At 41.6% G+C, this 14,597-nt stretch overlaps 1 protein-coding gene across 1 annotated transcript in view; it reads left to right on the top strand.

The window, feature by feature from the left end:
• SERINC2 (serine incorporator 2) overlaps nt 1-9,495 on the top strand; it is a 51,702-nt gene extending 42,207 nt beyond the window's left edge. Inside the window, exon 10 of the mRNA XM_070764534.1 lies at nt 8,372-9,495. Within this exon, the coding sequence (XP_070620635.1) occupies nt 8,372-8,510 (139 nt within the window). The 3' untranslated portion in view covers nt 8,511-9,495. The remainder of the gene's footprint in view (nt 1-8,371) is intronic.
• Nucleotides 9,496-14,597: the final 5,102 nt, after the last annotated feature.

Genomic DNA, 14,597 nt, shown 5'->3' with positions numbered 1-14,597 from the left:
CAATTCATATAATTAACTATTCTCACACCCATTCTAAAAACCCTGGAACATTAAAAATCGTTTATTCCCATTCGAACCACGAGCATACATCATACAAGCATGCAATCATAATCTGGTGGGATCGGGCTTCACATGAGGTGAAAACCCTCACAACACAATTTAGCGTCGCTGGTTGATGCAACCCGCTATGGCTGACTCAATCAGAGGCTGTGTTTTTAAAAAAAAGAATTAAAAAAAATTCAGCTTCTCAGGATGTGCTATGCTTCTTCAGGTTTCTGGCCTTCCTGCTTTCCCCTCTTCCCGTTGCCTAGGAAACCAGCATGATTTGTCAGCTTGGTGCAAGTCGGGAAGAGAGAGAGAGATAAAATAAAATACAGGCCTTCTCCTCAGATGAACTCGACGTTGGGGGGTGAGCCGAAGCAGGTGCTGCTTACAAGCTGGCAAAGCCGTGCCTAGAATGGAGCATTTTGGGTGAGGGACGGGGTGGTGGTGGTGGGTGGGAGGAAAACGCAGGGGAGGTGAGACCGCGGTTGCCAACGACGGCCTTGCCTCATCCCGAAGACCACGGTATTCGTTTGCACAAGAACATTATCGCCGAGTCCTTCGGTTATTTTTAGCGCATGACTTTCTGTCACGTCCCCCCCCCGTCTCCCCCAGACCTGCAACGGTGCCAAATCGCGCTGCAGTGGGCTGGCACTGGCCATATATTGCCTCAGCAGGATTTGACGCTGCGGAGTGTGTGTGTGTGTGTGGAGAATGGAAGACGGTCTGGTGTCCGTGACACTGCCGGGACCATAAAATCCAAGCTCCCCTGCCAAATTCTTGGCTGCTGCTGCCCTTTCCAAAATGAAAACAAACCAGAGAAAGGGCTTGCATGCTAAATTGGGCTTGGGTTCTTGATCTTGTTTTCCCCTGGAGAGGAGGGATGGACAAGGCCAGGCTGAGGGTGGGACTGCAAGAACCAGGCTGGGAAACCAGGGAAGGGCTAGGAAAGGTTCTAATGCAGCAAATAAAATAATAATAATAATAATAATAATAATAATAATAATAATAATAATAATAACAACAACAACAACAACAACAACAAAACAACAAAATAACAACAACAACAATAATAATAATCCCCGAGTCTACAGAGAGGGGCAGCATACAAATCTAATAAATAAATAATAATAGTAATAGTAATAGTAATAATAATAATAATTTATTAGATTTGTATGCTGCCCCTCTTCTGAGGACTCGGAGCGGCTCACAACAAGCAATACATATACAAATCCAATATTAAAAAACAATTTAAAAAACCCCTTATAAAAAACAATCATACAGTCCAGACAAGCCATATATAAATTGTAGCAGCTAGAGGTATGTCAATTTCCCCATGCCTGGCGACATAAATGTGTTTTCAGGAGTTTGCGAAAGGCCAGGAGGGTGGGGGCACTCCTAATCTCTGGGGGGGAGTTGATTCCAGAGGGCCGGGGCTACCACAGAGAAGGCTCTTCTCCCCCCGGCAGGCAGACAGACAGTCTTGCCACATTAGGAGTCTCTCTCTCTCTCTCTCTCTGTGTCTCTCTCTCTCTCTGTGTCTCTCTCTTTCTCTCTCTCTCTGTCTGTCTCTCTCTCTGTCTCTCTCTCTGTCTCTGTCTCTGTCTCTCTCTGTCAACACAACAAGGCCCTTCAGTAGCACTGCTCAATCTTGGCAGCTTTAAGATGTGTGTGGATTTCAATTCCAAAATTTCCCAGCCAGCCCTGAATTTGAAGTCCACACATTTAAAGCTGCCAAGGTTGAGGGACAGTGCTCTACAGGTTGTCTGGAGGTCTTTCTGCTTCAACCGGGTGGGTTGGGGTTTATTTGGGAAGAAGGCAGGAAAACGTTGCCTGGGAGGCGGTTACTCATTTACACAAGGCTTTCCCACCTTACCCTAAACTGCGGCATGCTTAACTGAAGTTTATTGAATCAGTTACACTCGGCAGGGTTTATATGCCAGACCCTGGGTTACAAGCCACAGTGGCAGAGTTTGCCACAGAAGCTCAGTCATAAGCCAAAAACAGCAACAACACACTATGGTTTAGCTTGGTGCTTCCCTAGTCTAAATACATCACCAAATTTGGATAAAAGTGGTTTTCCTTTGGGTAACATGAACCCATTACCCATCACAGTACGGTTCTTTAAAGTTTACTAAAATAGACATGAAAAGTTTCCAAGACAAAAATTGGAATAATGTCATCAATTATCAATGGTAACTTGTTCAAATGAGATAAAGATCATCCAGTGGTACTGTTTTTATAATAGAGGCAGTCCTCAAGTTATGACCATTTGTTCAGTGACCATTCAAAGTTATGACGATGCTAAAGCCAAGAGACTTATAATCAGTTCTCGAGATTTATTCAGACTTTCTGATAAATGGTTCTGGGTAATGAAGGAAAAAGTTTGGGAAACACTAGTGCAATAATAATAAGAGAATAAGAGAGTTGGAAGGGAATTTGTAGGTCTTTTATTTATTTTTATTTTTATTTATTTTTATTTTTATTTATTTTTATTTTTATTTATTTCTATTTTTATTTATTTCTATTTTCTATTTATTATTTATTATTTATTATTTATTATTTATTATTTATTATTTATTATTTATTATTTATTATTTATTATTTATTATTTATTATTTATTATTTATTATTTATTATTTATTATTTATTATTTATTATTTATTATTTATTATTTATTATTTATTATTTATTATTTATTATTTATTATTTATTATTTATTATTTATTATTTTATATTTTATATTTATTATTTTATATTTTATATTTATTATTTTATATTTTATTTTATTATTATTATTAATTAGATTTGTATGCCGCCCTTCTCCAAAAACTTGGGGTGGCTCACAGAATACAAAAAAACAGCATGACAACAAATCTAATTAGTTAAAAATTTCTACTAAAATCCCATATATATTAAAATCAGTCTAATCCAATCCTTTGCTCAAGCAGGAGACCCCCATGCCAGTGATGGCGAACCTTTTTTATCTTGGGTGCCGAAAGAGCATGCACACATACTATTGTGCATCCGTGAATGCTCACACTCATAAGTCAATGCCTGGGGAGGGCAAAAATAGCTTTCCGCACCCTCCAGGAGGCCTTCTGGAGCCTGGAAATAGCTTGTTTCCCAACTTCTGGTGGGCCCAGTAGGCTCATGTTTTGCCCTCTCCAGGTTCCAAAGGCTTCCCTGGAGCCGGGAGATGGTACAAATGCCCTCCCCCATCCCCCTGGATGCTCTCTGGAAGTCAGAAATGCCCTCCCAGAGCCTCTGTGTGAGCCAAAAATCAGCTGGCTGACACATATACGGAGTTGAGCTATGGCAATGGCTTGTGTGCCAGCAGATATGGCTCCGCATGCCACCTGCGGCACCCATGCCATAGGTTCGCCATTACTGCCCTATACTATTTCTGACAAATGGATGTGTAGCTTCTTGAAAGACTCCAGTGATGAACCACCACAACTTTTGAAGGCAAGATGTTCCACTGGTTGATTGTTCTTACTATCAGAATTTTTTTTCTTATTTCTAGGTTGAATCCCTCTTTCAACCGTTTCCATCCACTCTTCCTTGTCTGGCTTTTGGAATATAGGTTGCCACCCTCCTCTCTGTGGCAGCCCCTCAAATATTAGTATTATGTCGCCCCTGATCCTTCTCTTCACTAGACTAACCATGCCCGGCCCCTGCAACCGTTCTTCATATGTTTTAGCTTTCAGGTTTAGCATGGTGTGTTTCATCTAGACTAGTCTTACTGATATGGATTTACAAAAACGTTCCAAGGTTCTTGACAGTAGACCTTTAAGTTTAAGTTTAAGTTTAATCAGATTTGTATGCCGCCCCTCTCCGCAGACTTGGGGCGGCTCACAGCAATAACAATACAATGTAAAACAAATCTAATATTTAAGTTAATTTAAAAAACACCACAAATTAAAACCAATCATACATACTAGCGTACCATGCATAAATTTTATAAGCCTAGGGGGAGGGAACATGTCAATTCCCCCATGCCTGATGACAGAGGTGGGTTTTAAGGACCTTACGAAAGGCAAGGAGGGTGGGGGCAACTCTGATATCTGGGGGGAGTTGGTTCCAAAGGGTCGGGGCTGCCACAGAGAAGGCTCTTCCCCTGGGTCCCGCCAAACGACATTGTTTAGTTGACAGGACCCGGAGAAGGCCAACTCTGTGGGACCTAACTGGTCGCTGGGATTCGTGCGGCAGAAGGTGGTCCCGGAGATATTCTGGTCCAGTGCCATGAAGGGCTTTATAGGTCATAACGAACACTTTGAATTGTGACCGGAAACTGATCGGCAACCAATGCAGACTGCGGAGTGTTGGTGTGACATGGGCATATTTAGGGAAGCCCATGATAGCTCTCGCAGCTGCATTCTGCACGATCTGAAGTTTCCAAACATTTTTTAAAGGTAGCCCCATGTAGAGAGCATTACAGTAGTCGAGCCTCGAGGTGATGAGGGCATGAGTGACTGTGAGCAGTGACTCCCGGTCCAAAACTATCCCCTTAAAACTATCAGGAGATTTTGTCCACATAAATTGGTGGGCTACCTCTGAGCAACAGATCTTCTCTTGCACTCGTTTGCCCTTTGTTGAACTTTCACAAGGTCTTTGAGGACACAGGCTGTGTTCCATTAGCTGGAGATGCCTGGATGTTTAATTTGGAACCGTGAGTTTGGAGGCGTGCAGAAATTCCAGGCCTCATAGTTTCCCTTGAACGGCCTTTTTTTCTCTTCTAATGGAGCTAGAAGGCAGCCTCATTTGAAGTGGCATACTCAGGGATTTTGGAATTATTTTTTAAGATGAATAAATGCTGAATGTATCAAGCTTATGTTTGTTTGTTTGTTTGTTTGTTTATTTATTTATTTATTTAGTTAGTTAGTTAGTTAGTTAGTTAGTCCAATACACAATGAGGGTTTTAGTGGGTATATATCTATATACACATAGTAAAATACATGATGAAGGTTATAGAGGAGATACTCGTAGTAAAATATATTTAAGAGATAATAGAAAAGAAGTTATAGTAATAGAACATATCAATGAAAGAATAGAAGAGATATAGGAATAGAAGAAAGGTATAGGAGATATAGGAGAGCATCTATAGATGTCTATAGCATCTATAGATAGATGTTCATCTATCCTGATGGAGTGAAATGGAATGTACAGCTATAGTCCTGTGGGAAGAAGGCTCGATTTACAGACAATCCACATGTAGAAACCCTGAAGCTTCACAATGTTTTCATGAATTGTGAAAAAGAGACTGTATATTTAAAATCACGTGGCGTCAGTGGTTCATAAAGATGTTATGTGGCTTCTGCGTTTTGTCAGCTTCAGGAAGGAATCCTTGTTCACCCATTTTACTACTAGGCAGCCTGTTTATAAGCATGAGTTCCAATAGGGATGTGGGGGCAAGCAGTGGGAGGCAGGGAATTATAAAATATCTCGTGCATTTGGGTAGAGTTTTTTTTTTTGCAAGTTCATAACACCGAGCTGACCTAAAATGATCTCTAAAAAACAGTCCAACCCAAAAGGGGAATTAGAATTGGCCCTAGTTTGGTTTGGGATGGAACCCCACCCGATTATCTCAGGTCCGTTTTCGTTGGCAGTTATGCAGTTGCTACTGTGAAGGCCCAGTTTCATAAATCAGCAAACTGAAAAGAGCATCCTGCTGAATCTACTAATCAGTGTAGCTTTTGACCGATGTGAAATGGGATTAGAACTAGTGTGGCTTTAGTCCAGTGCAGTGTTTTTCAAACCTTTAAGATATGTAGACCTTCCAAACAACTAAAGCTGTTAAGTCCCAAAGGTGCTTTTTCAAGGGACATTTGGACTTTCTTGTTTTTATTTATTTACTTATTTTATTTATTAATTAGATTTGTATGCCGCCCTTCTCCGAGGACTCGGGGCGGCTCACAGCATATCATATGACAATACAACACAAAGGCAAACCTAATTAAATTTAAAATTACAGTCTAAAAATTCCAATATTTAAAAACAATCATATCAGTTCACTCATACAACCTATATCTCATTTTGTTGGCCAGGGGGCTGAGACCTAATTGCCCCAAGCCTGGCAACATAGGTGAGTCTTAAGACTCTTATGGAAGGCAAAGAGGGTGGGGGCAGTGCAAATCTCCGTGTGGAGCTGATTCCAGAGGGCCGGGGCCCCCACAGAGAAGGCTCTTCCCCGAGGTCCTGCCAAGTTACATTGTCTGGCTGACGGGACCTGGAGAAGGCCAACTCTGGGGGACCTAATCGGTCGCTGGGACTCATGCAGCAGAAGGCGGTCCTGCAACATGGCATCTGGCCCGATGCCATGTTGAAGACCTTTCGTTTCTCATCCAAGAAGCTTCTATGGAGAATCTCCATAGCCATAAAGCCACAGGTTGAGAAACACTGGTTTACTGTGACTGAGAAATAGAATTTCGGTTGATTGATTTGTTGGGCTGCATTTGGTGAAATTTCAGAAGTTTCTAAACTGGTGCTTCTCAAACTTGACAACTCGATGTTGGCAGGGGAATTCTGGAAGTTGAAGTCCTCATGTCTTCAAGTTACCAAATGAGAAGCACTATTCCAAATGGCACTCCGCATAATTGTGTTAGTGAAGGCATTAGAGAATGACGTAGAATAAGGAGGTCTGAGCTGAACATGAAGGCTACAGCGGCTGCATGGGTTGTCTCCATTACAAGTTTCCATTGCATATGGTTGGCCTGAGAATCTGATTAGCAATAGTGTGTCAACTCTGTGTTGCAGTTGCTATCCAGCTGTGTTCAGATGCTGAAGCAAATAGGTGCACAGGCTGGAACAAATCTGTGTACAGATACTGGAACAAATAAATTTCTGTTTTAGCTGAACCCTAGAAGAGCACAACTAATAATCTGACGTGAACAATGCGGTTTTCTGTAGCAGACTTGGTTGCAGCTTGCTGAAAATGGCTTCGTTCATGCTTGTGGATGAAACAAAGACCTTTGAATATGCTTTCTTGTGTGCATATAGTTCTTTTCTTTAGAAACTTTGAACATTCTTTAGTTGGTGTACCAGTGCACGGCTGTTCAGCTTTATGGTGAGATTGAACATTTAGGAATGATGGTTTCTTAGGCTGGATAGATGTGTCATTTCTCAGAGATGGGAGCGGCATGGTTTTAACCCCATCAACTATCCTAGAATCAGATTTTCTCCAACTTCCTAGGATGGCTGTGATTAAGCTATTCACTAAGGCTCCATTACTATTACTAGTCGTTCCTATCACCCATCTCCTCCCACTTTTGACTGCATGACTGTAACTTGTTGCTTGTATCCTTACGATTAATATTAATATTGATTGTTTCCTGATTGCTTATTTGTACCCTATGACAACTATCTAGTGTTACACCTCATGATCCTTGACAAATGTATCTTTTCGTTTATGCACATTGAGAGCATCTGCACCAAAGACAAACTCTTTGTGTGTCCAATCATACTTGGCCAATAAATGCTACCTATCCAAGATGGTGCCAATGAAGGCTGCCTCAAATGGTTTCTTCATTTTCTACTGTTCCCTGCAATTCTCAATGGACTTCATACTCAAGAGACCACCTGCTAAGAATTAAGGAATATGCACCAAGACAAATTCCTTGTGTGTCCAATCACACTTGGCCAATAAGTAAAGAATAAAGAATTCTAAAGAGTTCTGCTCTGCTCCATCCCATCCCATCCCATCATTTCTGTTCTGTTCTGTTCCACTCCATTCCATTCTGCTCCACTCCACACTAGAAGAATCATATATGTCACCCTGAGGAATATCTTATACAGTGGTACCTTTACTTACGAACTTAATTCATTCTGTGAGCAGGTTCTTAAGTATAAAAATTTGTAAGAAGAAGCAATTTTTTCCCATAGGAATTAATGTAAAAGCAAATAATGTGTGCGATTGGGAAAACCACAGGGAGGGTGGGGGCCCTGTTTCCTCCCAGGAGATTCCTGGAGAGGCCCCATGGAGGCGTCTCCCCACCTTTTCCGGCCCTGTTTCCTCCCAGGAGATTCCTAGAGAGGCCCCATGGAGGCTTCTCCCTGCCTTTTCTGGCCCTGTTTCCTCCCAGGAGATTCCTAGCGGCCCCACGTAGGTTTCTCCCTGCCTTTTCCGGTTACAGTTTTGGAGGCTCGGATTTGTAAGTGGAAAATGGTTCTTGAGAAGAGGCAAAAAACCTTGAACACCCGGTTCTTATCTAGAAAAGTTCGTAAGTAGAGGTGTTCTTAGGTAGAGGTACCACTGTAATTTGACAAAATTATATGATGGATAGGAATCTTTCTGAATCTCATAAACTGAATGTTCCTCTGTTTCCTCCAGGCCTAATGAAAGCCGCCAAGAGCTAACCAGCCCATGGACTGCTGTCTGGGTGAAGATTTCATCCAGCTGGACTGGGCTTCTCCTGTATCTTTGGACTTTGGTTGCTCCACTTGCACTTCCAGACCGTGACTTCAGCTGAAACTTTTCAAGCGTGCCAACTTCCCAAGGGAAAAAGTTACACAGTGCCATGAGAAATAAGCAAGCGAGATCAGTACTTATAGTTTGAATGTTAGGAATGGACTCTCAAGCTTATGAAGACAGAAGTAACCAATCCTTCTCTTTCCTCTGTCTTACATTCAGATAAATCTACTACATTTTATGCCTTTACTTCTTTAAAAAACTCTTTTAAAACCAGTTAAGCTGGTTTAATCCACTTATATGCAAGATTCAACACACATTTCTGGGAGAGGATGTGTGCACAATCCCCCCCCCTTACACTAATGGCCTTCTAAATATATTGTAAAATGCCTGAATAACGTATATGGTGCTGCTCGTCTTTTTAAAAAAGATATTTGGCATAGGAATAACTATGTTTTTCTTTTTAAGTTGTGGTTTTAAATGAATTTTTCACCACTTTGCCTTGTCACACAGGAAGCCTTTTAAATAAACTCTCAGTTATTTTGATATGGAACTTTATGGTAATAAAATAAAAATCCTTGTGTTTGGTAGATGAATGTTGAGCAAGATTGGTTTAGGGCAGCCTTCTGAAAGCCTTGATTTTAATGTTCTATACCAAGCCAATCAATTGTAGTTTACTTAGTAAACCATGGTTATATCATGGTGTATCATTCTGACATTTAGAGATACGTAAGAAATGATTGTGGCTTGTGGGAAGACATTCCATAAATGGTAGGGTTGATTGAGTGCATTGGAAAAATCATACCAATAATCTGAAAAATCACATCAATAACCTAGAATAGTGTAGGCTCTCTTTGTGAGACCCCAGTTGTGATTGATCAATATGACAAACAAATGTTGTCATATTGGGGCTAACAAATTTTATGCAAAATTTTCTGGCTAACAAAATTTTATTCAAAGCTTTCCAACTATTTTTTTTTATTAAGAGGCATAAGCTTTTGCGAACCGCGATTTGTAATTGTAAATAAAATATGCATATGTGGAAATATGTTACTGGATCCTTCTGAATTTTGCTACCCTCAATTAACACTGTCCTACAAAGTTTGCAGTTGTGATTTAGAAGTAGCATGGAGCTCTGCTGACACATGTCTTTTTTGTAGCATCCAACAGAGGGCAGCTCTGAACTCTTGGGCTCTTGTTTAACAATACAGTAGAAGAAATAGAATTCCTGTTTTACGCACAAGCAATGGGTCTCCTCCTCCTCTTCCCCTCCTCCTCCTCTTCCTAGGAAAAAGAACATTTTGGTAATATGATAATTCATTTGGAGTTTAATCCCACCGTGGCTGGATTCATAGATTCAAAGAAAGCAACCCACAATTCGACAGTGCATTGCCTTAAGTCATCCCAGCACCCATCATGTGGGGGTCATAAAAGTCAAAACGATAACTCCCAATTATGGGATCAAAGAGCCCATCTGTGTATGTGTGTTTGTGTGTGTGTTTGTAAAAGAAGGCTTTGATAAAATGGTTGACTACCACTTTCAAAGGTTGACCTCCCCTGCAGATTTATTTGTTTGTTTGTTTTGTCAAGTACATACAGTGATACCTCGTTTTATGAACTTAATTGGTTCCGGGATGAGGTTTGTAAGGTGAAAAGTTTGTAAGACAAAACAATGTTTCCCATAGGAATTAATGGAAAAGTGATTAATGCGTGCAAGCCCAAAAATCACCCCTTTTGCCAGCTGAAGCACCTGTTTTTGCACTGCTGGGATTCCCCTGCAGCATCGCAAAAACACGGAAGTCCAGAGGTGGTGTTTCCCATGGAGGGGAACCTCAGGGGAATCCCAGCAGTGCAAAAATGGGCGCTTTACTGGCAACAGAAGTCCGGAGGCAGGGCATCCCAGTGGCGGCGGCTTGGGTTTGTAAGGTGAAAATAGTTTGGGAGAAGAGGCAAAAAAATCTTAAATCCCGAGTTTGTATCTCAAAAAGTTTGTATGATGAGGGATCACTGTATTGGGAGTATGTAAGGATATAATAATATTCATATACACGATGCTAGTAAAAAAAAAATTAAAAAGAAACATTAGGACATGGGATGGAAGGCACTCTGATGCACTTATGCACGCCCCTTACTGGCCTCTTAAGAATCGGGAGAGGTCAACAGTAGATAGTCTAAGGGTAAAGTTTTGGGGGTTAGGAGATGATACTGCAGAGTCTGGTAGTGAGTTGCATCCATCAACTACTTGGTTACTAAAGTCATATTTACTGCAGTCGAGTTTGGAGCGGTTTACTTTAAGTTTGTATCTGTTCCTCCCTCGATTCTTTTTAATGCTTTTTAATGCTTTTTAATGCTAGTGTGGGAAGAAATATCCATCTGGTTCAGTTCCAAGCTGGAAAAAAGGCCCTGGAGACAAAATGGAGGCTGGAGGTTGATTGGAAAGATGGTTTAATGATGAAGCAGAACCACGTGGGTTCTTCTGGGCAACTAACCACACAGAGTTGAGTGTGTGTGGGTATTATACTGTACCTTCTCTTGGGCTTTGCATTTGAGCTTCCTGTTCCTGTGCAAGAACATGTATTCTTTTAATTCTTTTATAATTTTTATTGCAATTTTCCAATTCAAAACAAAAACAACAATAAGACAAACAATACAACATGCAAAAAAAACATGTACACCATGTATATGTCAAATATAATTCCAATAATACAGCTTTACGCCATTGTACTTTCCTTCTAATGTCCACATTTTCCTAGTTCTGGCTATTGTTGTATACTCAAACTTTTTTTTCTTCCTCCCCCTATTCGATATATACACTGTTACCTCTTATCCCATAATTCCATATTCTTATTAATGTATTCTATTGGCTTTTGTCAGACTCCTATCATGGTGCCATGTACAACTTCTAAGTTTGGTTGAAGTTTGAAGGTGATGCAACGAAGGGGCTTGTATTCTGAAAGGGTGCTGGGTAATTCCTATTGGGGCTGAATGGCTTTGGCCTGAAGGATAAACCCATCACCCTGGAGCTAAAGGTCTTTTGTTTTGTAGATAGGCTGGCTAAGTTTTTCCTAATGGGCACAAAATATTTTCTGGGGCCATTAAGAAAGTGGAGGTTCCTTTGATTTGATTTGATTACATTTTATTTATTTATTTATTTATTTATTTATTATTTAGATTTGTATGCCGCCCCTCTCCGCAGAGAACTCCTCGCGAACTCAGGACAGTTAACAACAATAAAATACGGTACAAAAAGTTAAACCCCATAGTAGAAACATTCATCTCACAATCATACAATAGTCAGGCTGGTCTTCCCAGGCCTGTGGGCAGAGCTGTGTTTTTAGAGCCTTTTGGAAGGCCAGGCAGCATGAATCTCCAGGGGAAGCTGGTTCCAGAGTGCCAGAGCCACCACAGAGAAGGCCCTCCCCTGTGGTCCCGTCAGCCAGCATTATTTGATTGAGGGGACCCACCTGAGGCCGACTCTGTCGGATGTGATCACTAAATAGAGACTGGACTTTAGCTACATACCTCCCCAGCAAATAGCAAATTTTGAAGCTCCAATAAAGAGGATTCATTTTAAGATGAGTAACCACAATTTGCATGTTGGAGGTTCCTAAAGAAATGCAGGGAAACACTATATTTTAAGGAACACTTGAGGGAGAGGTGCAGAATAGCCTAACAGTCTTGCTTAGCTACAGAAATTTGGATTCAATTGTGGTTATTAGGTTCAATTGTGGTGATAAGTTGAGATTGTCTATAATTGCAAGGGTGGGTGCCTTACTCTAAATCTCCTTTTAGCCGGAGCAGAACACAATTCTCCATATCTGAAAAGGAAGAAGTTTGCAGAAGCGCTGTCTGCTCACTTCTAGTGCTTTGATGGTTATTCTGAACATATTTCAGAGTTACGACCTGAGATCTACCTTTAAATTGCCCCTATGAGAGACTGGGGGCTAAATAAATCAAACAGTTTAAGAATAAGGTAGAGAAATAAGTGCTTTTAAAAAAAATTGGAAGAAAACATGGGGAAAATTTGGAAATAAATGATACTATGGAAAATTATATAGAAGGCAAGGTTAACCCCTGCTTCTCTAGTCTTTTCTGAGTTAAGGCTGTTTGACTCCTCCACAATTTATTTGAAACCAGACGTCAGGATTTAATTGCATCCATATTGACTTTGCTGCAATTGTTATGTTCAGCCATCAGTCTATGCCACAATGCGTTTGGCAATGGCTTAGAATAATGTGTGAATTAGGGCTATTGATCTGTGCTGCAAGAATCCCAGATGCCCACCAGAGGGCAATTTAAGAGCTGCAGAAAACCTCTGCATTCGTGCGGCCCACTTTTTGTAACCCTACGGTGAACCCATCTATTATGCTGTTATAAATGGTCGTTTATGGCTTAGCGCACTGAAATAGCCAAGTGTGGTTTATGCAACAAACCGTGGCCCATTGGGCTTTAGGATGATGTGCGGTTGCAGTGTTAACTGTTCACACCTTATAGGATGACTAGTTTTTTTCTTGTTCATTGTTTTGTTTTGTGTTTAACTTTTCAATATGTGTAGCAGATCCAAGCCCATCAGTGTGACCCTGCTCCATTAAACTGCCTACTAAATAAAAATCACTCAATAATAAAAGCACATTTCCAATCAAGGAACAAATACGGCAGCTCAGATAATTAAAAGGGAATTAACATTAACTCACTGATTGATTAAAATGCTTAGGAGGAAACCGGTATCAGTGTCTAGCTATGTAAAGAGACTGAAGAAGACACCATAGGAAAGACATTCTAGAGCAGCGATGGCAAACCTATGGCACGGGTGTCACAGATGGCACGCGGAGCCATGTTGGCTGGCACACAAGCCGTTGCCCTAGTTCAGCTCCACCGTGCATGTGTATGCCAGCAGCCAGCTGATTTTTGGCTTGCACAGAGGCTCTGGGAAGGTGTTTTTGGCTTTCAGAGAGCCTCCAGGGGGATGGGGGAAGGCATTTTTCCCTCCCCTGGCTCCATTAAAGCCTTTGGAGCCTGGGGAGAGCTACTGGGCCCAGCAGAAGTTGGGAAACAGGCCATTTCCAGTCTCCAGAGGGTCTCCAGGGAGCAGGGGAAGCTGTTTTCATCCTCCCCAGGCATTGAATTATGGACGTGGGCACTTGTGCATGTGCGATAGTGTGCGTGCACGCTCTTTTGGCACTGGAGCTGACATGTATGTATGTAAATAATACTTGTTTAGCATACTAAGTCTGTGTCGTTACTGGCTGTATCACACATCCACACTCTTACCTTAAACTCTGCTCTGCGTATGTCGAAGGTCTCGCAGGCTAGCTGCACCGAGACATGCTAACAGTGTTTTTTTCAGGAGGCAAAGGATGGAAGGCTGAGTTAACCTTGAGCCGATGATGAGATTTGAACTGCTGACCTGCAGATCTAGCAGTCAGTTTTAGTGGCCTATAGTACTGCGCTCTACCTGCTGCACCACCCCGGCTCATGTTTTGCTTTTCATCCAAGAAGTTGAAGAAACTCTGACTGGATAGTGGAGAATGGAAAGATTTATATTCCTTGCAGATCCTTTCCATCCTTTTAGAGCAGTGTTTCCCAACCTTGGCAACTTGGAGATATCTGGACTTCAACTCCCAGAATTCCCCAGCCAGCATTTGCTGGCTGGGGAATTCTGGGAGTTGAAGTCCAAATGTCTTCAAGTTGCCAAGGTTGGGAAATACTGTTTTAGAGGGCCATTGGAGCCTTTGGAGGCTTATCTGTGTCCTTAGGGTCCTTGAACAGTGTGGGAGTAGGGAAGGATTTTCAAAAGGGGGAAATATTTGCAGACTGCAGGAACCAGGAGCACCACTCACGTGACCCTGAGGACACAGACAGACCTCCAAGTGCCTCAACGACCCTCTAAAACAGTGTTTCTCAACCTTGGCTGTTTGAAGATGTGTGGACTTCAACTCCCAGAATTCCTCAGCCAGCAACGCTGGCTGGGGAATTCTGGGAGTTGAAGTCCGCACATCTTCAAACGGCCAAGGTTGAGAAACACTGCTCTAAAAGAATTCGAATGACCAGGTGCCTGCAAGGAATATAAATCCTTCCATTCCCCACTATCCTGTCAGAGCTGAAGAAGCTTCTAGGATGAGAAGTGAAATGTCTTCACAGAAAAAAA

Source organism: Erythrolamprus reginae, chromosome 11 (genome assembly GCF_031021105.1).
Source record: "Erythrolamprus reginae isolate rEryReg1 chromosome 11, rEryReg1.hap1, whole genome shotgun sequence".
Lineage (NCBI taxonomy): Eukaryota > Metazoa > Chordata > Lepidosauria > Squamata > Dipsadidae > Erythrolamprus > Erythrolamprus reginae.
The sequence above is the reverse complement of the archived record's forward strand: the minus strand, read 5'-3'. Positions and strand labels throughout refer to the sequence as shown.